The 24,878-nt window shown below is 40.6% G+C and overlaps 2 protein-coding genes across 3 annotated transcripts; both read left to right on the top strand.

Annotated features, from left to right (window-relative positions):
- The first annotated feature begins 903 nt into the window (after positions 1–903).
- Positions 904–19,788, top strand: mkrn1 (makorin, ring finger protein, 1). Of its 2 annotated transcripts, none has more exons than XM_036577582.1 (8): positions 904–1,034; positions 1,905–2,033; positions 6,920–7,137; positions 12,326–12,543; positions 14,186–14,400; positions 14,565–14,675; positions 15,905–16,073; positions 18,351–19,788. In XM_036577582.1, the coding sequence occupies exons 1-8, from the start codon at positions 961–963 to the stop codon at positions 18,561–18,563; spliced, it is 1,347 nt and encodes a 448-aa protein (XP_036433475.1). In that variant the 5' UTR covers positions 904–960; the 3' UTR covers positions 18,564–19,788. The 2 variants fall into 2 exon arrangements, with proteins under 2 accessions (XP_036433475.1, XP_036433474.1); XM_036577581.1 differs by having other exon boundaries at positions 12,323–12,543.
- Positions 19,789–22,609: 2,821 nt separating this feature from the next.
- tmem121b (transmembrane protein 121B) lies at positions 22,610–23,812 on the top strand. The gene has a single exon (XM_036575369.1). The coding sequence runs from the start codon at positions 22,610–22,612 to the stop codon at positions 23,810–23,812; it is 1,203 nt and encodes a 400-aa protein (XP_036431262.1).
- Positions 23,813–24,878: the final 1,066 nt, after the last annotated feature.

Genomic DNA, 24,878 nt, shown 5'->3' with positions numbered 1-24,878 from the left:
TGCCATCCACGCCTTCTGCAACCCCCTCATCCCATAGTTGATGCTAATGGATTAAGTGCTACTTGTGTGTGCTGACCTCAGGTAGGCACATCTGCGGCAGGCACTAGAGGGGCTCTGCCACAGGCCGCTGCCACAACGACTCTTTGGCAGTCAGCGACTGCCACGATGTCTCTTTTGCCGCAGGCCGCTGCTGCGTGGTCTTTTTCGCGGTCTTCTTTTTCGCCGGTTTCTCTTCTGCCAGCTTCTCATCCTCTTCTCCGTCCATCAGTGAGTTTGTTGATCTTCTGCTTGGCCTTTTCTAGCTCGGCGGCAAATCCCACTTTCTGCTTCAAGATTTGCTATTTTACTAGTAAAGGAGAAAAAGCCACTGAAAAGCAACCAGAGCAGCAGGCAGGTCACTTCTAGCCATACACTTTCTCTTTAGGGTTAACACACGAACCCACAAACTAACCCCACCACCCAACACAATAAACCACAATAAACACATACACGCATCTTTAGATGCTTGAGCACCCTGAAATAAACATTTACAACAACACAAACAACAAACAGAAGTCTCTAACATGGTGGTATACCGTTACACCATGCCCCTAAAGCCCCTTTAGTAAACAGTGAGTAAGAGCTGCCAGATTATTTTGTCAAATTTATATTATCATATTTTATCTAATTTGTTATTTCTTTCGTCCTCACCTTTTCTTTCTTGCTAGTTGTTAGATCACATTGCTCTTTGTGTCATTGTTTAACACACAAATATATTTGTTTACATCAAACAAACAAACAAACAAACAAAAAATAAAGAAAGAAAAAATAAGCAAGCGTTTCTGGTGTACTGAAGGCGGTCCTTTGTCGCCCTCTGGCGGTGAGAGCTGGTCGGTGTTTCGCCTCTTGTTTCCGAGAAGCCTCCGCTCCGGAGCGCAGCTCGCCGGAACATCCGGCTGCTGGGCTTCAACATAAACAGCAATGGCGGAGGCAGCGGCGGCACCTACAGCGGCTCCAATAGCGGCGGGAGGCTGGACGAAACACGTAACCTGCAGGTCGGTTAAACCCCTCGAAATACAGGTGTAGTCTTAATTTCAAAATGGCCGTGTATTTTATGTGGAGTCGTCGTGTCTTCGCCGTAGAGAGACGCCGACAACATCGTCTTTTGTCGGGGGAGGAGAAGTGGATGTGTTTGTTGTTGTGATAACCCGATAGTCAGCGAGCCTCACTGGAGTAACACGGCGCCTCGAAGTAAACAAGGCTTCTGCAGTGTGTGGACAGCTAAAACAGTGAAGGGAACATGGCTGAGTGCGGTTTCCTTCTCACTCCGAGCACCAGCAGACCATAACAAACGATACTGAAACCAGTTTGGTCGTCGTCAGTCAGTTCGTTTACAGAAATTTGCATATGACTAAGTTTTTAGTCTTAGTCCTAGCTTAGCAGGACCCTATTGTTTAGCTGTTCCGCCACCGGCTAACAGTAGTAGCAGCCAATTATGTTTGTTGAGTCCTTACAGCGTCTTTTGTTGAACAGAATCATTGTCATTTTCTCATTTCTGTTAGAAGTATTAATTTATTTACCTAGTAACACATTGAACAATGGCACTACTTGTATAAAGACGAGTTGCAAATTGTAGTGCTAAGTGTCTCGCTAGAATGTGCATCGACATCGACGGTGTAGCAGTCAAGATAGAAATAAGAGTTTTGTTGTCGTCTAAAGATCCAGAAGATCCATAAAGTCAAAACATACCAGGTTAAACCGCAAAGCATCTCTGACTCATTTACAGTACACTAGCTTTCTCCTGCCGGACCCAGCAGGTTGTGTGCTGTATACCTGCACGTTAACATGGATGTGCAATAGGATATTAAAACCAGATCCTAGTTTCTTCTGGTTGTCACACACACCTCTTATTTTTATTTTAAAAGGTATTTCATGCATGGTCTTTGCAAAGAGGGAGACAACTGTCGGTACTCTCATGACCGTAGCAGCAGCAAGCCAGCCATGATCTGCAAGTTCTTTCAGAAGGGTTGCTGTGCGTTTGGAGACCGTTGCAGGTAAGATGTGATATTTTGAATGTAGATTACAAAGCTAACAGTGTTTTCTGTAAACTGTGTTGGTGCATTTGGCAAATATTGAGCTACATTTACATTTTAATGAGGTCTGAAGGGAAGTTGAGTTTCTAGTATTTGTTGATATGTTGATGCAATGACAATATGCTGGACTCATTCACTTGGTAGTTGTCATGTTGCGTCCTGTATAAAATGATTTGTGTTGGTTTCTTTTATAAAACATCACCCTGGATTCAGGCCTTTGTGTCATGTTATGGATGCTGGCTGAAAGCTGCTCAGATGGCATAATTTATATCATGTTGTAATTTGTTATCTTGGCCAAACTGATGAAAAATCAAACCTAACATGCTGTATTATTGCTATGTATCAGAGTTCTGCCGGCGCTGTCCTGCATGCAGATGCTCAGGAATGAATTGCTTGTGAGGTTTCTGCGAGCTGTTGCTTCACAGCCTGTGACATCTGAGATGCGTTCTTTTACTGTTAACGTATTTTTGGAGGTTGCGTGTTCAAGCCTACCAATAGGGACTGGTTGACGTTGCTGGCCTACACAGGTTAACACCTTCACTGTGGTCTACTGTGATAGAAGGCTTTGCTTTAAGTGATGACCCTGTATTACAGGTCGCCTAGGAAAACATTTTAGTTTCCATTTTTTTATGTCGAATTAACGTTATTCTCATCTTGTCAACCTGGCCTTGGTTGTTGGCGACTGAGATGCAAGAGTGCGGCGCTATTTCTGATAAATCCCAATGTCGAAGAGTTACATCTGCTATGTTGCTGAGACACAAATCATACAGAAAGTGTTTCTTGCTGGAAAGCAATCACCGTGAAGTGGATGGATGTAGAAGCTGAGAATTAGCCTGCCAGCCAGACAGCGGTGGCAGTGTTTGCCTCGTATCCGTCTGCGGTCAAGTGCATCCCCATAGTAACTGCTGCTAGCAGCTTTGCAGCGAGGGAATGCCTTTGTGTGCTGTGGCCCACTCTATGACAGCATCGCATAATGTCAACCACTCTCTCTCACTCTCTCTCCACCTCCCCCCACTCAGCGGAGGTTGTGTTTTGGGTCGTCTGACGACGTCTGCATGTGTCTGACGGGGCTTTGTTGTCAGGGTAGGTAGGCATTCCTCTGCTCAGCTGCAGTCAACCCCCCCCCCTTCATATGGAGTCTGTCCTCATTATTGTCTTGGTGGGAGGGAGTCTACCAGCTTGCATTAAAGGGGGCCGTAGAAACAGCGGCCCAGCGGCCATCTAGGCTATGCCTGACTTCATTATGGATGAATTCTGCCTTTATTTTTGTCTTTTGTCTCTTTCTGTTTGTGGGTCTCAGTACCCCCACCCCCATCCTTTAAAACCCTGGGGGCCAGACAGAGCATACTGCAGCCTGCATTGAAATTACATAACCCTATGTGTTAACATGTTCTTTTCCTCTCACTCTCCCTCTCTCTCTCCCCCTCCCCTCCCGTCCCCTCACTACTGCTGTTGCTGGGTTCACCCAGTTCACTCCGCCATTCTGCAGTAGCTGCCTCCACCAGTCCGTCATGTATTTTTACCCTGTCCCCCTCCTCCAGCAACACCACCACCATCACATACACAAATAGGGATGGAGTTTCATTAGAAGTTCAAGAGAAATGTTTTTTTTGTAGAAGGAGGAAGGAAGAAGCACATCTACTACGTTGGTTACACTAGTGCTGTCACCGTTGTCAGCTTGCATCAGTGCATCGCGTCCGCTTCTGTTATTCTGTATATTTGCCGTCTTTTGATTGTGATGGTCATCATATTTTTGTACCCTGTTTACTGAATGAAGAATCAGATGTAAAGTAACGTTGGCAGTGCTACATTGAGGATGTTGGTGATCTGATGTCCTGTGTGTTTTAGAATGGAAATGCTCCCAGCTTAGGCTGTGCATGCAGTGCAATTTGTATGCAACAATGCAAGTTTTGCGAAAGTGCAGGTCTGTATTTGTCCTGTTTTGTAAGGATGCAGAATGATATTGCAGTGATCTATATTAGTAGATATTTGCTTAAAAAATTAGATCAGCATGAGACAAATGTGTAGATTTGACATATTTAGATTGGCTTATTTATTGTACCTACAAACATCTGCATTTCATTCATATTACAGTATGTGTGACTTGATATAAATAAGTGTTACCTTTCTCTGTAATGTTTAAATGATTGGATGTAATGCTAATATAAATGATTGTATTGGCATCAGTTGGTGCATTCCTGTTTAGAGGAAGTTTAGGTCTGTCGTTGGTATAGAAAATCATGAAAAAGCTATTTGCTCGATACTGGAAAAAACAATTTAATAATAGAGCGTATAGCTTCTGATATAGTTGTAGCTCAGTACAGAGTTTTTGGTGTTTTCCCAGATTCTCAGTTAATGCTGTTTTTGAAGTCAGGGGCCAACAGTGGAGCCTCCCTTGTTTAAATCATTCACATCCTGAATCCTTCCTCGGGTGCTGTAGTGAATAGCCTGGCTCAAGGAAGTGAATAAATAAAAATAATCAAAGTAAATTCTGCATATACAGGAAAAAAATGCATCAGAATCCAAATTCATGTTGTTAAAAACATTGAAGTTCATCAATGAGCTAAAATCAGCCATAAACATTTTAGGCGAGCCTTTTGTGTACTTGTTTCTGCTGTGTGAGCTGAAACAGGTGTCTGATGAGCATTATTAGAAGTGTAGCATTGTGCGCCATGCCAATTCAGAGTTAGAGAAAATATTCAGAATAAGAGAAATGTTCTTCGCTAAAAGTCGCTGACAGTGAATGAAGTGGAAGGGACTATGAACTGGGTTTGAAATGAGTATGATTCCACTTGCAGAACTGTTGATCCCATGTACTGTTAGCAGTGTTGTGGTCTTTGCCTGGTTTAAGCCCAGTCACATCTTTATCACAGCCTTATCATTTAGCAAACGGTCACACTTCTCACTATTATTAACTGTAGTTTAAGATTGTCATGACAAGTCCTTGACCTCAAACACAACCACAAGTGCAAACTGTTTCTCTCTCAGGTCTGTGTAAGCAACCTTGATGGCATTTTGACAAAAGATATCCAACCCAGAGGCGCACACACAGTGCACAGTCGGTTTATTTATTTATTTATTTTAACTGATATAAGATTACAGCATCAACTGTAACTGCTACATGCTCTAAGACTTTTTGACCATCCATTGAAATATAATATTAGGTTGCACAGGTTACTTGCTAGAAGGTTTGTTAACAACCAGGTTCATTTTTTTTTCCAGAGTTTTATTTGGAGTGAGACTTTCTGTTTCTTGGATCAGATTAAAGGGGAATTTGACAATTTTTTTTGTATAATTTCATCACCAAGATGGAAACAATCATTCAGAGTGGTTTGATTTAAAATTCATCGTTCTAGAGAAACTTAAGCTGGGCCTACACTACATGACGTTTAGGCTGATTTTAACCCTGATTTATCCCTTCTGACAAATTTTCACAATCTGAAGTGATTTTTCTTTTTTAGGTTGGGAGCTCGATCAGAAGCGAATGACTGTGCAGATTATTCGGTAGTGTGAAAGTCAATCTTTAGTCTTCTTGTCGAGCTCTGGTGTAATCAGAAGCCCTCTGATATTTTCAAATGTTTCATTTTTACAACTCGAAACATTCACAAGTCCTGTAGTTTAAGAGGATCAGCGATGTAACTGAACAAGTGATTCAGGCCAATGAGAAAGCAAGAAGAGAGAGAAAAGGGGGGAGAGAGATGTGCATACACTCTGTTGTATGTGCTTCAGACCGCGGAGACAGAGGAGGTTGTTGAGTTCAAGCAAATAGGCTAATTATTCTCTACAGTTGGCAGCCAATTCATAGTAAAATATTTCTCCAGGTCTGACTGTGATATCTACGTTTCAACCCCATATTTACACCCAGTTTGCGTTTTCACAATGTTTCTTGTGCGTGCATAAAATCAATAACAAGTCTGATGCAGGTTAGCTTTGTTTGTATCATAGGATGGCAGGAGAACTGTGAGATTCGTAGCCAAAACTCATGTGTGCTGAACCCCCTGTTTGCGTTATTGTATATTGTCCTCACAACAAAATAACAGAAATTGTGTTGAAAACTGACGCTTAGTGTGTGATGTGCTCTATTTTCGAAATCTTTAAAAAGTGTAGTAGGCCCAGCTTTACTGAGTCAGAATTGTTTACAGTGGTGGTGATACGAACCAGATGTCATTCAGTGCATTTTAAAAGGTATCTCGCAAAGTTATTACACAAAATGGTTATGAAAACATTACCTGATGCACACTGTTTTACGATAGGTTGAAAGGTTTGGCCTAAGACCTATTTTTTAAAAAGCCATTGCTGGAGGGGAGGCGCATGCAGGGTGTTGTAAAGCAAAGTAGTACTAAAAGAAAGTTATATATTCAGATTTACTGCCATTTTACCATTATCAGCATATACAAACTTGTGTAGTAGAAACTCTTCATTTAGGATAGTCAATAAAGTGCCTCTCTTTCCATTGTGTACAATGCAACCCCTGGTTCCTTTTAGTCATTCTGAAGAAAACTGAGTGGGTAGTTTCTCTAGAATGGACTGTTTCACATCAAAACAAGATAAAACGGCTTTCATGATTGAATTATGCAGAAATGTTTTTGTCGTCATAAATTGATATTTTGACATGTTTTATGTCATTTCTTCTATCTACTACTTTCCAATGAAAACAGCTCATCTATAAAATATGAAGCTGACCATACAGTGTTTCCACCAGGCTGCATCTGACTTGCATCTACCCGAATGTAAACCCATGGAAAACAGTAGTTTTTGTTACATGTCCTAAGTCTAAGTATTTCATGGCAGGCACAGTAATATAAATCTACTATTTGGCTATAATCTTTCGTTAACGTTTGCTATAGGTATGAACACACCAAACCGGCCAAACAAGAGGAACTCCCTGGCCCCATGCCATCGGTGCCGCTTCCTGCTGCCCTCCTTGCCCTTGCTGGTGCCCCTGATTCTGTGCCCAGTGGGCCAGGTGGCACGCCCGATGCCCAGGAAAGGCCCCACAGCTCCGGGGCAGTGGACTGGGTCAATGCCGCTGAGTTCGTGCCAGGCCAGCCCTACTGTGGGAGGGGTGAGTGTGGCATTGCAGACTCTGTAATCACTGACTGGGTATTCTGTTGAGTTAAACATGCTTTTTTTTGGCTAACCTTGATGTGTAGGTGATTACACCATCAAGAAGGTATTTTACAAGGGAAGTCTTCTCAATAAAGCTGGATAACTTGAGACACAATGAGGATGGTCCAATAGGATGTTCCTTAGCTCTTCTCCTGTTAGACAGACTAGACTTTAGGCTTATGTTTTCTGGCTGTCTGATTCTTGTCAAATAACCACTTGGAAAAAATAACACAGCAGTGGAACTGGGAAGTAGGGTCATATTTCGAATAAAAGCAAATACAAGTCATTCAGTTTTCTGTAATGAGTCAAATAATTGGAGAGCAGTGAGATGTTCTTTACTGTCTCCTTTTGGAATGTTTCATATTGAAATTGCAGCTTTTACATGCACATTGAGGTCCCTTATCCTGCTTATGATTGTCTTTCTTGATTATCCATGATAGGCAATAACAATATTTTGCTTATGTAGGCTAGGGCTATGAATATGCAGCAGTTGTATTGTTTATGAAACATGCTTTCTGAGGTGCTTCTTGATAATGACTGCAGAAATTTTCTTGTTTACTCAGTTAAAGGAATGATTCCGCAAACACTTTACAGTTTTTTCACTTACACCAGATTTAGTAAATGATCCAAGATGTGTTTGGAGTCCAAATTTTGTTTCTTCAGGTAAGCTACAAGGTTAATGTTGCTAACAAACATTACAAGCCAAAAGTCACCCAAATCTTTTCTGTAATTACATTCGCAAAACTTATCTCAACCCACTTAAACCACATCCATCTCTTCTTTAAGGTTTTGCAGACTTGATTGATTTTGGTTTAGGACACAGTGTGATTTACTGTGAGCTAGAAAAATGTACAGACATTACCGTGTAGCTGAATGCAGCTGTGAGCCACTTTAGACAGCAGGCATGTAGGCAGACATACAGACGCTACAGATTACGTCCGCGATTTCTGTTGTTTCTTTTTTATTAATAACTGTTAATGTTGAATTTTGAATTGAAGATGTGTGTTGATAAAATGAAACGGATATTGCAAATGTCATCTAGAGTGACAACACTTTTTCTAAAGTGGCTGCCTGCTGTGTTCAGCTACACAGTGAAGTTTTGTTAAGTTTTATAGCTCACAGTTAGTCATGCTGTGTCAAACTACATTGACAAGTCTGCAGGACCTTAGTGAAGACCTGGATGTGGTTTGTGTGGGTTAGGAAGTTTTGGGAATGTATGTATGGAAAAGATATGGGTGACGATTGACTTTTAGTGTTTTGATAGTAATATTAGCCTTATAGCACCAGTTTTAACTTGCAGGAGAAGTATATGGACACCAAACATCTCAGCTGATCGACTATATCTGGGGTAAGTGGGGAAAACTGTGAAAAACTATGTGAATTTATGTGTTCTGCAGCTTTACTAGATGTACAACAGCACTAAGCCAGATATTTGTTAATTATCACTGAAATACAGTGCTTTGTGACATTCCCTTAAGTTCTTTAGAATAGTAAATCTGTGATGATGGACATGCCTGTGACTATTCTAATGGTTACCAAATCCAGCTGTAATGTGTAACTTAACTGCTGGTTGCATCAGGATTAATGCTCTAAGTAAGCCAATGACTCTTAGGCTTTAGTTATGTAATGCCTAACCTTTTAAATGTTTAACTGAGCAAAGGATAGTAAATGTTTATAACATCTAAATGAGGAATTCACTCAAGGTGTGGGCTTGCAGTGCTTACTAAAGCTTCCACTTTGGATTATATCTGTGTCGCCTTTCCACAAGCTGGCTCCCCAGTGTGTATAAACCAGTAACTCCCATAAATCACACTGTGCTCTATGTTGCTCGCTGGCCTAGCTTTCTTACTAGCCTCAGCACATTGTTCACTGCAGCATAGGAGATGCTGTATGTTCAGGAGAAAGCTGGGAAATCTGAAATTTGTCTGAGTGTTTTAGTTTCTGAAGCAGTCTTTTTGCAAGGATGCAATGTAAATTAGTTGCTAGTTTCTATTCACACACCAAATCATTTGCACAAACCGGAATGATAATGAAACTGCAGCCAATTGTTTGGTTTTTTTTATATTATTTTTAGTTGTTGTTGGAAAATGAAACTTGTACTTCAAATGGCTGTTCTGACTGTAAATGAAATAAATGAAAGGGTGGTCTCTGACTTGTATACAATATTCTTGTACATCAATATTCTATCATGATTTCTTTTCCTGAGATTGATAAACAAGTTGCAATGCACAAAATGGACTAGCAAAACAATAGAGACATTTATATATGGGGAAAAAAGCTGTGAGAAATGGTAAAATGAGATGACATTGTCAAGTACTTATTTCTGTGAAGTTTATGCAGTTAATTTGCACTCGTTGATGTTTATAGGCTTTTTTTAATTGGTCCTTTTTTATGATACAGGCAGTTCCTTGATGTTGTACAAGTACTGATTGTGCTCATGATATACTCAGAAACGTTTACTGAGACATAACTTAGTCACAGTTACAGTAATATCATATTGCCACCCCCCCACCCCCCGCAATTTATCCAAATTCAACTGCATGTTGTATATTAGAGCTCACAAAAGGAAACATTTACAAATCTTGTTTGGAAATCATTATTATTAAATTCACGCGACTTGTACTATGTGGTGTATATACTGACACACTTCTCCCAAAGCATAAATCGTTAGGTCATGTAACCTAATTGTTAAATTGTAAATGCATTGTGATTCATTGGCCTCGTATTGAAATGGTTTTGACCTCTCGCAGCGTGTGCCCTTGGCTGGAGTCCACCAGAGTGTTCTCTTGTTCTTGCTGGCCAAGACCAAAGTTGCTCATACAGTGACCTCATCAGTGGGAGCTGAAAGCTCAGTGCTCTTCTCCTTGCATCGGTGTTGGGTAGCAGCCAGATGCTCTTGCACTGTCAGGAAAAGCAGGTTGTCTCATTGGCTTAGCAATTCCTAGGAAAAACAATGCTTAAAGAGCCACTAAATACTGTCAGTAGTTTGGCACTTATTTATTTATCATACCTCACATCTTGCCAGCAATACATTCAGAGGCTCAGTGGCTTTGTTGCATAGTTTCTGAGCGAGAATGCAGACACATTCAGAGCAGGTTTCAGATTGCTAAAGGCTTGATTTGTTTCATCAGAGTAACAATAAAAGATGAGTATATTTCTCCTTATTTGTATATTTAATCTTATTGGTAGTTTGTAACAATCAAAAAATCCACAAATTTTTGGCTTTGTTGGATCACGTTTTTACATATTAAAATAACTGCTGTAGTAGCAGTGCAAAATCATGTTATTAGTGGAGAAGAGTACTCTTTAGGGTGAAAACTGCTCTGGCTGAATGTTGAACAGAGTTATACAAGCGTATAGTGACTTAGGAGCTTCTCAAAGTTTTGTTTTTCATGTGTAATACTGTTCACTACAAATAAAGGTTCCTTCCACTGTGTTACATTGCTCCTTATATTAGTTTTAGCTGGGCTGGTTATCCTTCTCCCAGTAAACCATGCAAAACATGGTATTTGGAGTAGTCATAGGCTAATTCCTCATTGTACCCTAAATGGGCAATTTGTTCACTTTGAAACTTCTGTGGGGATATTTTGTTTCTATCTAGGTCCTAATTGAAGGAAATATGTTGCATTTTTATAGCAGTCTGTTTAAAAACACGTATGATTTTTTTTTTTTGGTGTCTGCAGCTATGAACTAATGATGAACTAAGCCTAGTCTAGGTGGAAGCACCGCTGCAGGTGTGATTAAAGAATCTTGTTCACAGATTGAGGAAAAGCATTTAGGTGTTATTTTACACATCCAGCTGTGTAGCAGTGTGTTATGCAACCTTTGATGAAACTGTTAGTAGTCTAGGTATGATGACATGCAAAGTGACCTGTTTTGAATATTAATGTGAGTGTGGTGCAACACGTGTCAGAGCAATAGAGCTGAACAGTCAGGTTCCATTCACAATTGCCATAGGGAACAGCAATAATACTTTTAAAGGCTATGGTAGATTACTGTGAAGACAAGTCTGATTTAAACTTTGTTTTCTGGTCTCTAGAAAATATCTATTATTAGTTGGAAGTAAAATTAAAGTAAATTGAATTGTTAAAAAAGTAAACATTGCAAGAGCTCACTATTTTCATGACTTGGCATTTAACAAAAGTTATGGCACATTTTATATGTTATGTTTTTTTTTTCCAATATGTTAAACTCTGAACAAATGAATAGTAATTGTGCACTAAAATTTGCAGACCACCACCATATTTATTTTTGTGCTCTGTATAGGATGTTTATTATTATTTTCATTTAGAAAATCAACAAAACATGTAATTTGACTGTTAGTGTCCAAACCTTTGCATGCAACTGTATATCACTGGGCTAAATGCAAAGAACCAGACATTCAGTAAAAAGTAGTTGATATTTTGGGAGTTAGTTTGAAGCACAAACTTTGGTGCCAGATTTCACCTGGATGCTCAACAGTTGCATAGATTTATTAAATTCTATCAGTAGCACACCTGATTCAGCACAATGAAGTGCTGATTGGCCAAATGAGGTATTGGATGATGACTACAGTTCATACTGAGCTTCCTCGGGGGGAATTTTGGAAAGGAACGAACACACTAACATTTATGAAATCTACTTACTGTCTCAATTTTATTTTCGTTATTGTAATAGTAGTTGCTTTTAAGAATATAAAGCTTAATTTTAACTTAAATAGCTTTTAAATAGCTTTTTAAATCTCCTTTTTTGCACAGTACTGTATATGCACAAAAAAGCAGGTGATTACAAAAATTGGCTGAAAACTGTTTAAAATAGATGGAAAGTGATTGTCATTCTGCAGTGTGTTGAAAATGTTAAGTGCAGACTTTTGCCTTTTTGTCAGTTTTTTAAAACTTTTTTCTCCCCTCTGAATCATTTTTTATAATCTCATGTTTTGTCTCGTTATTGTTTGGTTCAGTTGGGTGCTTAAATCTCCTCATATAATGATTTTCCAATATGTCTATGGAGAAAATGATTTTTACTTCTGGAACCAGGACTGCTGAAAGTGTTCAGCTCTGTAATAATCAAAATGAGAAACTCTGAATTGTTTAATTTCAATACACCAAAGGTAACAGTCTATACGCCCCCTTTCCCCTCGTCTCTTCCTGTGGTGCTCTCAGCAGACACTGTGTTCGTGGAAGGTCCTGGACCTCTCATCGAGGACGAGTATGAGAAAGAACAAGCCGACAAGGAGCTGAAGAAGCAGCTGTGCCCGTATGCCGCAGTGGGTGAGTGCCGCTATGGCCTCAACTGTGCCTATCTGCACGGCGACGCGTGTGACATGTGCGGCCTGCAGGTGCTCCATCCGTCCGACACCGCTCAACGCTCTCAGCACATCAGAGTGAGTCGGGGCTTCAGACTATTTAGTGTATGCAGGACAAGTTTTATTCTTTTAACATGCAGCGTAAGCTATCAGGGATTCTCGTCAGATAACATATACAAATCAGTATGGATGTCCCCAAGTTTTTTGCCCATTTATTATTGAGTATCAGAGTCTGAATTCTGTATGTTTAGCTGGACAGTGCACACATGTACATTAAACTATTTCCATTTGAATTTTTCATACAGTATTCTATTAATAAACATTATTTTTAAATGCTCAAATATTATATAATATGGAAGCTCAAGATATATTTCACTTAAATAATTTTTTTGTCTTGTTGTTTGATGATGTTGTTATTATTATTAGAATTCTTTTAAATTAATAAAACTTGAGCTAGAGAGCAGAGAAAACACAGTCTTTATAAACACGTCTTAAAAACTGAAAACAGCTTTTTGATCAGTGTGTCAGTGAGCAATTGGATGGCCATGTTTACATTCTGTTCTTAACAAAAATATTAATGCAACACTTAGTTTTGCTCCCATTTCACAGCAGTTTGATGTATTTAAAAAAAATAGATTCCCCCTAGAATGTTTTGCCTTGCTACAGGTAAATGGTGATCACACCAAATATTAATGTTGGAGTTCTGTTTCACTGGCAACCCTGTTTTATGGGGTTTCAGTAAAATCTTTTCAGCAAAAAGATTTAAATGTTTAGTATATATGATCAAAACTTTTAAGCTGCTCCAGACCGCTTTATATCTGATGAACTAAACTCTGCTGCATTTGTCTTAATGTTTGGGTCACTTTAATATATTTGTTTCTGCTCTGTGTGACAACATGCTTTTGTTTATTCTTGGAAATAAAGTGAAGAGCATGCTAGCTAGCAATCCAAAGCAGCAGCGAAAACATTTTTACTTAATCTGCTGTTTAAAATGAACAGTATCACCACAAATCTTTGTTTTCGGGCAAACAGATAAAAACCAATGAATGGACACAAGTACTTTCATTAAAAAGTGTAAAATCACTAGTTATTAGAGTTGCTTTTCCATTTTTGAATATTTTTATTTATTGAATTTAATTTATTGCATTGTACTGAATATTCTTTGCAGCCCTAGTTTTAATAGAAGCTGACTATCTTACCTGGTTTTATATTCCACCTTTAAATCGTTCCACACTGCAGACATTTAAAACACTGTGTCACTGCCACAACTTGTGGATAATGTCAGCTCTGTTACAGTAGCATAAGTAGTGCACAATGTGAGGAAAGCTTCAGAAAAGATCAGAACGTTATCAAACATAAAGTAGGCTTAATGTAGTCTATACCAATCAATCAAAATGTGCCTGGACTTTTCAGATTGGGATAAAAGATTAGGTCTTCATTTGATCAGTAATCAAATAGTATTAATTCATTTGATTAGTATTCAAGTACTTGAATGATATTTCACCACGGTCAGCTAGCAACTAATAGCAGAAACATACATAATTAACTAAGTAATAATAGTACTAATAATGAATACCATTAATGAATAGCATTGAATTAGCACTGAATCCTGTTTTGTAAGGAATGCTGTATTTGGTAAAGTTCATTGTGCTTTGAAAGGTGTAACTGGAGTAAACACAGTCCAGTTCAGTTTAAGTAGTGCTCTGTGCTGTTTTTGTAGGCGTGTATCGAGGCCCATGAGAAAGACATGGAGATTTCGTTCGCTATTCAGCGCAGTAAGGACATGATGTGTGGCGTGTGCATGGAAGTGGTGTTCGAGAAGGCCAACCCCAGCGAGCGCCGGTTCGGCATCCTGTCTAACTGCAGCCACTGCTACTGCCTCAAGTGCATCCGCAAGTGGAGGAGTGCCAAGCAGTTTGAGAGCAAGATCATAAAGTAAGTGCTTTGGAAGAGACGTAAAGAGTAAATCTTGTGCTGATGTATCTTACTGCTGTATAATTAATAAGCTATTACTCTGTATTTGTCCAGCCACTACATAATAAGGTTCTTATGTGTGGCATCCAAAAGAGGTCTAATATGAGTTTGGTGTCCTTTGCCAGGTCCTGCCCAGAGTGTCGTATCACGTCCAACTTCGTAATCCCAAGTGAATATTGGGTGGAAGACAAAGAGGAAAAGCAGAATCTCATCCAGAAGTACAAGGATGGCATGGGGTACAGACAGACTGTTGGTTGAAAGTAGCTTATCAGCTCACAGGAAACACACAAGCACATTACTTTCAGCATATTAGTGATGAGCCAGACTTTTAGGCTTGTCACTAATTAATCACAATGGCCCTTATTCATCAAAGTTGCATATAGTCAGTTTTAAAAATGCTTAATTTGCAGTTAAGTAACCAAAACTATTATCATCTATAATACTAATAAAAATACAAATGGAAAATAACAATAATACCAGTAATTTGTGCACATGGCAGTCTGGTACAAAAATGGATTTACTTATTTTAGAGGCACATTTGGTATAAACAAATGCTGCAACTATTCCATGTTCTATGTAAATACATATTACACTGTGCTTTTGTTTTATACTACTGACACCACCCCAAAACACTTTTGAAGCGACGCTGAAACCAAATACATGCTTTAGGATTTAAATATTCATATTTTAGATGATGCATGTTCATATTTTAGGTGGAGGGGCGCAATGTTTTGAATAAAAAAGCATGAGGTTTGAGTTTTACTTTGTTTACGTCACGTTTTCTTCTGTAAGTTTATTGGCCGGTTGCAAAGCAGAAATCCGATTACTGCTTGACTCATATAGACCCAGAGTTTTCCCATTATCTTGATTACTCAAGTGCATGTAAACATGTTGATCGGATGACTGACTAAATCTGTTTTTTTCACAGTTATGGGATTATTGAGTGCATGTCAACGCACCCATTGTAATTTTAACAGTATAAAGTTTGGTCAGCCTGGGTAGCATTGCACTCACTGCTTGACTTCAAACTCCGCCTACGAGCACAGCCATTGGCTCATGGGCCGCTGAATGCTGTTGTTTCACTGGCTGCCTACTAAAGCATCTGCATGAATAAGGACATGCTTCATGTAAATAAGTTAATGAGGTACTGATCGCACTTGATTTTATGCACTGATGCTAATTCATCATTGGCGCTCACATCTCTGCTTGTTTCTACGTCATGGGACAGTTTCATGAATCAGAAGCAGAGCAGTTTGTACATCACTAAAGGTGGTCAAATCTGTGTTCTTTTTTTAATGCAAATTTGATGAAATAAGGGCTAGGATGTTCAACTGAAAAAGAGGCAGTTGTCAAATTATGAGGAATAACATGAATGGCAAAAATAGACCCCCCCCCCCAAAAAAAATTAGATTAGCTGATCTTTAGATATTTTGCTTAAAGTAAAGCTGCCTTTGTTTCTCCCCAGGAGTAAACCATGCCGATATTTTGATGAGGGCCGTGGAACCTGTCCTTTCGGAGCTAACTGCTTCTACAAGCATGCCTTCCCTGACGGACGCCTGGAGGAGGCCCAGCCTCAATCTCAAAATCAGCCCCAGTCTCAGCGAAGGCAAACTGGCTCCAATGGAAGGAACAGGGTAAGCTCTCCCCTTTCATGACCAGACATTTAATCCAACTTCCCCAAACTGCTTATCTCATTACTTCTGTTTTAGAGAGAAAATGTTCTTGTTTTCTCTTCTGTAAATAATACAAAATATTCAAAAGATCTTAAAAACAAGGAACAGTATTCGTGAATGTCTCCATTCGGCATGGGCAGTTTACCATTTATCAGTAACCACACGGTAACAAGGAATTTGATAAGTCAATAGGCCACTAACAGCACTACCAGGAAAATATTTAAAATTTATTTTAGGCTGCCATGATAATAATTAAACAGCCAGGTGATTTCATCATGCCTCCACGCTTCACTGAAAGCTTCCATGACCTCCAATAGACATTCGCTGCCGTGGTCAAAACAAACAATTGATTTTTTTTCCACAAACAACTAATTCATTGATTGAAAACATTGATTTTTAATATACTTTAAAGTCTTTAACAAAAACCTTAATGCAAACAATATGTTGACATAAATTTAATATGGACCCTCTGTTTTGCCTGATTGAATAGTCAAATTTTCATGCCCATCCCTAAATAAAAAAACTAAATTACACATCTTAATAGGGTAACTAATTGATGTTACAAATAGCTTTGATAAATAATAAAAAAAATATCTGGCAATGGAGAAAACAGCTTTTGAAAAGTACTCTAAGGTTTAGTTTTTTTTAAACTTTGTGTTTTCATGTGGATAGATTATTGTTGTTTCCTGTGTGGTGAGCATACTTGGGGATACTGAGTCTCTGACAGGGCTGATGACTGGACTGTTTGTGTGTTCAGTAATATCAGACTTGATTACATGATTAACTAATTAATGTATATATGTATGTGTATATATGTATGTATCAATAGAGGAGAAATAATTTGAATAGCAGTGCAGACTTCTTGTAGAGTCAGCCTACCTCCATCATAGTATGGGCTGGCATGTAAGATTTCTTAGTTATAGCATTATATAGCATTTTTGAGGACAAAGCGAAGGATCTGTTTTTTGAAATATTTAGAAGATAGGTGTCTGAAAGAGCATTCTGCTAAAGGATTTTTAATTTGTCAAAAAACATTGTGTATGACATGCAGTATTTGGTTATTGACAGACTACTAGCTGCATTTTTTTTTCTTTTCTAGATTAATCAATTCATTGATTTGATTGATATGGAGATCATTCATTAGTTGCAGCACTACATAATAAAATAAACTACAAAATGGGTCCAACTTAAAAATGGCATAACACCACTTTTTATGTTCTAACACTGATACAAAAATAGAAACCCTAAATATCGGCCAATACTGATTCAGTATTTCTTCTTTAAAAACTACTAAGCTTTAAATGATTTTTTAGGGATGCACTGATATGGGAACTGTGGGCTAATGCCATTATCCAATATTGTTCATGTACATATCTACCACAGCTGATTACATTTGTCCAATGGTGAGATAAAAAATTATATGTATGTATGTATGTATAATATTGCAGCCTAACATTACAGAATTAACAGTAATGCATTGTAATTTATTTTTGTTTGCCATATATTTGACCTAGTTAACGACATATAATGAACATATATGAACCGTTCAGAGGTCATATGCATAGATTTAACAGCAACTAATATAAAGTTGGTTCTTCACAGCTTCTAAGCTTTTTTGTCATGGTACTAACTACTAGGCCTGGGCGATGTGATCGGATATAGTCAATGATGGACAAGTAACCCGATAGCAATGTGTAAAAGGTGATAATTGACGTTTTGGTGAAAGAACTAAGAGAGAATTGGAGAGGGCTTATTTGCCACTAAACAGCTTGGAAAATAATTTGGGAAAACTGTGGTTCATGTTTAAGAAGTCTGTGGGCTCGTGCACCAGTAGTTAGTTTCACACAAAGAGAGAGATTTGTTAAGAAATTGTCTGTGTTCTTTCTCACTGCTATGCACTGTAATGCTAGCTTTACCACACAGATTCCCCTTAATTGTCTTTATGTGAATGGAATCAATGCCGATGTAATTTGGAACTTAAGCTTGCCTCATAGTTATTCGCTGCAGTAAAATATAAGCTAAAATTAGTGTTAGTGTAGAGCAGCTAAGTTTACCTGATAATCGCCTTTTTTTTTCTTTTTAACTAGAAAATATCATGCTAATTATTTTTAGATTTCACCCAGGCCTACTAACTATGCAGGCCAACTTCATTTTAATAACATTTCATGAAATGTGACTACATCTCTTAAGCTGTTAAAGCTTTGTAAACACCTGTACTGACACATTCGTGCTTTGCAGAACTCGAGGCGTACTCCGCTCTGGGACCTCTTTGATGAGCGGGAGAGCAGCGACTCCTTGGATAACGATGACGAGGAGATGGTGACGTTTGAACTCAGCGAAATGCTCCTCATGCTCCTGGCTGCGGGAACTGATGACGATGTCACCGACTCTGAAGACGAGTGGGACTTGTTTCACGAAGAGCTGGACGATTACTACGAGCTCTCCCTATAGCACCCCTCCATTAACGTCTTCTTTCCTTTCCTCTCTCTCCCTCACTAATCTTCCCCACACCCATTAATTACTTTTGACTACTAGAAACTAGACTGGACTGTCTCGTGTGAGTGATGGGCAGTAGCGTCTTTTTCCCCATGTGTTGTGGCAGTGCCTTTCAGCAGGCCATTAAAATGATGAATTCAGTTCAAAGTGAAATGAAATCTATAAAAGACCAGACAAGAGAAAAAAGAAAAAAAAAAAAGAAAAAGAAACAAGAAACAGGTCTGTGCGCTTGTGCTAAAACCTTTTCTAGAAAACCTCCTCCATTCTGTAAGTCTGTCTGTGTCCACTTTATGTTCTAAAGAAAAACATTAAAAAAATACAAAAAAAACAATTTACAAAAATGTAAAAGTTACAAAAAGACACTAAGTTATACATTTAAGAAAATTGGATTATCGCTAATAAATCTTAATGGTTTTATTTTGAATTATAGGTTTGACTTATCATCTACCCAGGTATGGTCCTACTTAAACGGGATTCGGAGCATACAGCAGCTTTGTAAGACTTCACTGTAACTGGTGGTGGCTGTGATGCTTTCTGGAATATTCCTCTTTTCTCATGCACTGACTTTGATTGGGTGGGTGGCGGAGGTGAGCTTCCTTGATGTCAAATGCACACATGCACTCTTAACGTTCATAAAGACAATTCATGTCACTGAACATATAAAAATCTCTCTCTCTATCTATCTATCTATCTCTTTCTATCTCTCTCTATCTATCTCTATTTCTATCTCTATCTCTCTCCTTTCTAATTGGCCTGAAGGTCAGTTTTTAACCTACCTGAACTGTACAGGTTCAGCAGCACCTGTGGTATCAAATGGCAAGTCTCTCCTAAGAACTGCGTGTAGCGATACCTTTGTGAAATTGGACTCCCGAAAGCAGACTTAAATGCATACAAATACGAAGCTGAGTGTTTCATCACTTTAACTGTCTATTAATTGTAGATTTTTGTTTTGCTTCAGTATTGCATATTAAGCTCGGCTGTCAGTAGCCAATCCACAAAAACCCAGTTGTTATTCGGTTCTTGTCGAACTTGGTTGAATTGCATATGTTTATACTGAAATGTGCTTGTTTTCTATGGTCCAGAACCATCCAACATAACTTGAAAATTAAAGTTTATTATCAAAGTATCAGTTTATCTTGTACATTTGTCCTCACAAAATAAAAAACATTTTCATAACAAAGTATTGGAGTTTATTTGAGAATCTTCTTATGGTGGCCTTGGATAGGATGGTTATTTTGGGGATTTTTGGGCCTCTGGCTTTTGATGATGTATCTTGAAGGTGGGAGGAACTTTTTGGGGTGGGCTGTTTTTCCTCCCACTTTCTGACTAAGGCAAAAGGAAGCCAAAAAGCTGAGTTTACTGCTAGGAAGCCAAATATCTCGTCTGTATTTATTAGCTTTTATATTAGTGGATTTCTTCATAACCCTATATGAGAGATCCCCAGTGGTTGTATTACATAATGCATGCTGGGTATTGTAGTCAGAGAACATTGACGGATTATCCAGAATTGTGAATTCTGTTAAAACGATGCGGCTGAGGGACACATACTACATCACACGGTAACATATTAAATGCTTCTTTGAGGCCAGAATAGCACTTTAAAGTCCGCGTGAATCAGAAATCGTAACGGAATTTCCTTCTGTATTTTCAAATGAAATGCTGTGTTAGGGAGGATCACTGAGATAGCTGAGTGTTTCTGTGCCTGCTTGTACATAGTGACAATCAAAACTTGAAAAATGTATTTTCGAGAGGCAAAAGTGATATTTTGATAGAAGACTCGAGAAAAATACTTTGTGTTAAATCATGCTTAATATGACCTGACACATGAACTGAAAAAGGTCCATTTTGATTTCAGGTTGACTTTAAATACATATAAAATCATGAATGAATTATACCATTCACAGCACTATATTGTATAATTAGATTTATGCAGTGATCTGGCTGCATATGCACACTGTCATAACCATACCCAGCCAGAAGCAGCTGTGCAAGTCTTGGCTCACTTTGAGAAGTTTAATTATTGGAATAATTAAACATGCTGCTAACATTGCAAACTGAATGATATATGATTATGTACTCTGATTTGGTGAGGATAGGATTCTGTGGCAAGGCCAAATATAGTACTATATAAAGGGGAATTCCACCAAATTCTATAGTTTTATTTATAAGTAAGATAGTACAAATAAATGTGCTTCAAGAATATAACAAAATATAAATATTTATGGCAAAATCTAAAAGCATTTTGGCATTTTCCTGGCCGAATCCATCCTGATCTCACCTGACTGTAAAAGAACACAAGTGCATAGCAAAATCATGTCATTCTAAGACCCCGTGTGGGTGATGTCTGCATGCAGTATACCCTTGTATCGACCTTTGACCCCTGCAGTGCGGTGCTTGGTTTGTGGTTCAATATTTCGCTGCTTACCTGTCAGCAATATCTGCAGATGTCGTCAGAGGCTGGATAAATAAAAATATATATCCTTCTTTGTAGTTGCAATATTTGGCCAGAGGGTTACGAGAGGGACCTGGAGGCTGAACTCCCTCAGGTGTAGCAGTCATAAATACTTAAAAAAAATACTTTTCGTGTTACACAACTCCATGTCCCTGCTCATAAGCAAGCCAAGAACAACGACTCATCGGTTCCTGTAAATCTGCCACTGTAAACATTATGGTTTAATGGTTGTGGTTCTAGTCCATTTCCAAAGGCCGAGAGACGAAGTCCTTTCCGAGCTACGAAAATGGATCAGCTCGCATTTAGTGTTATTACAGCAGGTAGGAGCTTCTCAGAGAGCAAGTAAGTGGCTCAGTCCACCAAGGACAACTGTATCTGCACGCATAGCGGAGAATAAGTGTAGTTCAGAAAACCTAACAGCTTCAAGAAAGGTGTGAAAACAGTCGTTCATTTCACTTCCTTACCCAGAACAGGCCAATGATGTCTCCGTGTGACGTCACAGCGTGTCTCCACAGATGTAGAGAAGCATCGCTGTCGTCAGTGAGCGTGTCAGAAACGCACTGTACAATCACGGACTGCATTACGAGAGGCAAAGAACAAATTTATTATTTTTCTCTTTTTTGCTGTTGTTCCCCTTTAAACGTTGCGCTTAGATGTTTCTGGAAATTGCTGGAAGAGTGCAGTGATTCTCGCCAAGTCTTTAACCGTTTAAAGGGGAACGCCTTCAAAAAATCCACATCATTAAATGGTTGAGATGTAAACAAAGTCATTCAGAGTGGTTTGGTGTGAAATGCTTCGTTCTAGAGAAACTAACCGAGTCAGAATTGTTCACAGTGGTGGTGATAGGAACCAGACGTCCACCTCTAAAAGCTCCGTGAAGTTATTACATGAAATGCGTACACTGCATGTCTGAGACATTGTTTTAGGACAGTGTTGTGATCAGGTTTTGCATAATAATTTATTTGAATCTATTTATTTTAATCCATTCATGGCAGGGAGTTGTGAGGCAAAATAGTCCTCAAGAAAACTATGAGTATTTTACCGTCATCAGCGTTACATATAAAAACTCAGGAGACTCGTGTAGGTTCACTGTTTTTGGACAGTAAATAAAATGGCTATATTTGTGTTGTAACCACCACTGTAAAGGAATCTGAGTCTGTACAGTGCACATTTTCACGTCAAATCATTTTGAATGTTTACATCTCAATGACTGAATTTTGAAAAATGGGTGGAATTCCCCTTTAACAAGGGTAGAAAAAACACTTGACAAGAGCTCAAGCCTCCTTTGTCATTTTTCTTCTCCCTCCATTCCACAGAAGATGCAAGGAGCCTCTTAAAGCGTTTTTCATTTATCCAAATATAAACCTCATGATTTGAGTCCACAAGCGCTGCCGGACCGTCTCATTTTCCACTCGCTCCATTCCGATGTGCTCCATATCGGGACTTAGCCCCCCTGCTCCTCCGCCCCCCCTTAGCCCTCCCTTCCTCTGAGCGCCTGTCAGCACGCGGCCGCAGACAAAACAAGCGAGCGAGGCGAGGCGCGGCCACAATGATCGCGCAAATCGCCAAAGACAATCCCGCGGCCAGCTGTCCCCGAGCCGAAGCGGCGCTGTATCCGGACTCGCCCGCGTCCTCGGCGCCGGAGCACGGGCAGCTCTTCCTCCGCAGGCCCACGCAAACCAGCACGGGCAGCGCCAACCCGGAGGGAGGCAGCACGCAGCCGCTGGTCCCCTCCGCGACCGCCGCCGCCGTCAGTTCGGCCGCCTCGCGCACCATGACGTCGTCGGGCGAGTTCGCGCCCTCCGCTGCGCCTTTCTTCGTGCCGAGCTCGCGCAGGAACCTGCTGTACAAGGTGTTGTGCTTCGTGGTGCTCGCCGTGCAGGGCGCCGCGCTCGACTTCTACCTCATCGCCTTCACCGACCTGTACTGGTGCTCGTGGATCGCCACGGACCTGGTGGTGCTGTCCGGCTGGGCCATCTTCTTCGCCAAAAACAGCCGCAGCAAGCGCGAGCGCGCCTGCGGCTTCCGCCAGAAGGGCTCGCTCTTCGGCTGCCGCCTGGGCGAGTTTGCCTTCGCTTACCTGGCCTGGCTCATCTACGTGATCGCGTGCGCGCCCAAGGTCGTGCTCATCCTGGAGACGTCCATCCTGGAGCTGATCGCGGTGCGCGTGCCGCTCGGGGTCACGGGCTTCGAGCTGGCCGTGCTGCTCGCCGCGCCGCTGCTCTTCTGCCTCATCAACTCGGTGGCGGAGGACCCGAACGGTGCCACGCGCCACCACTCGCGCGGCTGCTTCACGGCCACGTGCATGGACGTGCTGGACAGCTTCGCGCTCGTGGAGGCGCTCGTCAAGGGCGAGTTGCCCGCCGACGCGCGCTACGTGAAGCACGCGGTGGTGGCTGCGCACGTGGTGGCGCTGGCCATGCCCGTCGTGTGGCTCTACGAGCTGACGGCGTCGCGCGCGCGCTGCCGCTGGGCGTGGGCGCGCTTCCTGACCGGCGCATTGGTCAACGCGCCGCTGCTGGCCATCCGGTGCGTGCTCGTGCTGATGTACCGCGCGCCTGTGTCGCTCTTCCTCTTCAAGAACGCCTTCTTCCTCTGCTGCGCGTGCCTCGACCTGGTCGAACAGTGCGTGAACGCGCGCAGCGCGCGGCGGCTGGCGGGCAACGCGGCCCAGGTCTCGCACTGCGTCTCGGAGAACGACATGGGCCCACACGGCTACGTCAACACGTTGGCGGTCAGCACGCAGCCGTAGAGGCGGCGGGAACTCGACCGGCTCTCTTCTTTCTTCTCCAGAGGTCACGGAACATCAGCCTTATGGATGACGTCGCGCTCCAACATCTTCAACAGGTGCTATAACCAAACGACACGAGGTGCCAGCGAAGAACAGCCCCGCCCTCCTAACCCCATCCACCCCCCTTGCATTTCATTCTTCCATACCCACCCCCTTATATACAGCTCCTACCTGCCATACCCCACCACTTACACCCACCACCTACATGAGGGGTTTCAAACTCCTGCTCCTAGTGGGCCACAGCTCTGCAGAGCTCTTCTGACATTGGTGGCTGGCTTCCCAGACCCAGATTAAGCCTAAACCTAGATTAAATAAGATTTTTAGGGCCACTTTCCCAGATTAAAAGATTTGGCAGTTCAATGGCAGTTCACCACTGACACTGCAGTTTAGGCTGAGACTAGACTTAATGTATGTCTGAGGAATCAGCTACATCTTGTTAAATCTCAAGTGGCCCCCTGCTCCCTACATAGTGTCCTGCGTAGGAATTAAAACACTGGCTCCTGCACCCAAATATTGCATAATATGACTAACAAATGGCCATGGAGATTAAGCAACGTGTGCATGATTCCATACTGGACAAATAATGCACTTTTGGCTGCAGAAGCCACAATTTTAAAACTTGCATACTGCAGCATATAGGAGAGAGCCATTTGAGATTCAGACTCAGAGTTCAGCTCATGAGGGCCTAGTTTATTTGATGATGAGCTGAATCAGGTGTGCTTAATGAGGTAGAACCATAACCAGTGTAATGGTAGCCTGGCCACTTGGTATTTATGCCATTATTAAAGAAAGAAAGACTATAAAACGCTAGAGGGCGCCTGTAAGTGATTACTCAGTAAATGGAATGAATGATGATGTGAAGATGAAAAACACTTCTAGCCATTTATGTGTGAACATTCTTTAATTTTGGAAAGTAGAAGGATGTATTCAGTGAAAAAATAAAAGAAAACTTAGCAATATATCTGTATTTCTACAGCAAACAGGTTTTGGGCAGGTGGAAGCTAACATTACTACTGATACAAGCTAA

The sequence above is a fragment of the Colossoma macropomum genome, unplaced genomic scaffold, assembly GCF_904425465.1.
Source record: "Colossoma macropomum unplaced genomic scaffold, Colossoma_macropomum, whole genome shotgun sequence".
Classification (NCBI taxonomy): domain Eukaryota; kingdom Metazoa; phylum Chordata; class Actinopteri; order Characiformes; family Serrasalmidae; genus Colossoma; species Colossoma macropomum.
Note: the sequence above shows the minus strand (reverse complement) of the source record. Positions and strands in the feature narration are given on the sequence as shown.

Bases quoted from the DNA above. Each gene is read 5' to 3' on its own strand.
- mkrn1 (XM_036577581.1), top strand. From the start codon at position 961: ATGGCGGAGGCAGCGGCGGCACCTACAGCGGCTCCAATAGCGGCGGGA. The intron at 1,035-1,904 runs GTCGGTTAAACC...TTATTTTAAAAG, and splicing joins ACGAAACACGTAACCTGCAG to GTATTTCATGCATGGTCTTT. The intron at 14,401-14,564 runs GTAAGTGCTTTG...GTCCTTTGCCAG, and splicing joins TTTGAGAGCAAGATCATAAA to GTCCTGCCCAGAGTGTCGTA.
- tmem121b (XM_036575369.1), top strand. From the start codon at position 22,610: ATGATCGCGCAAATCGCCAAAGACAATCCCGCGGCCAGCTGTCCCCGA.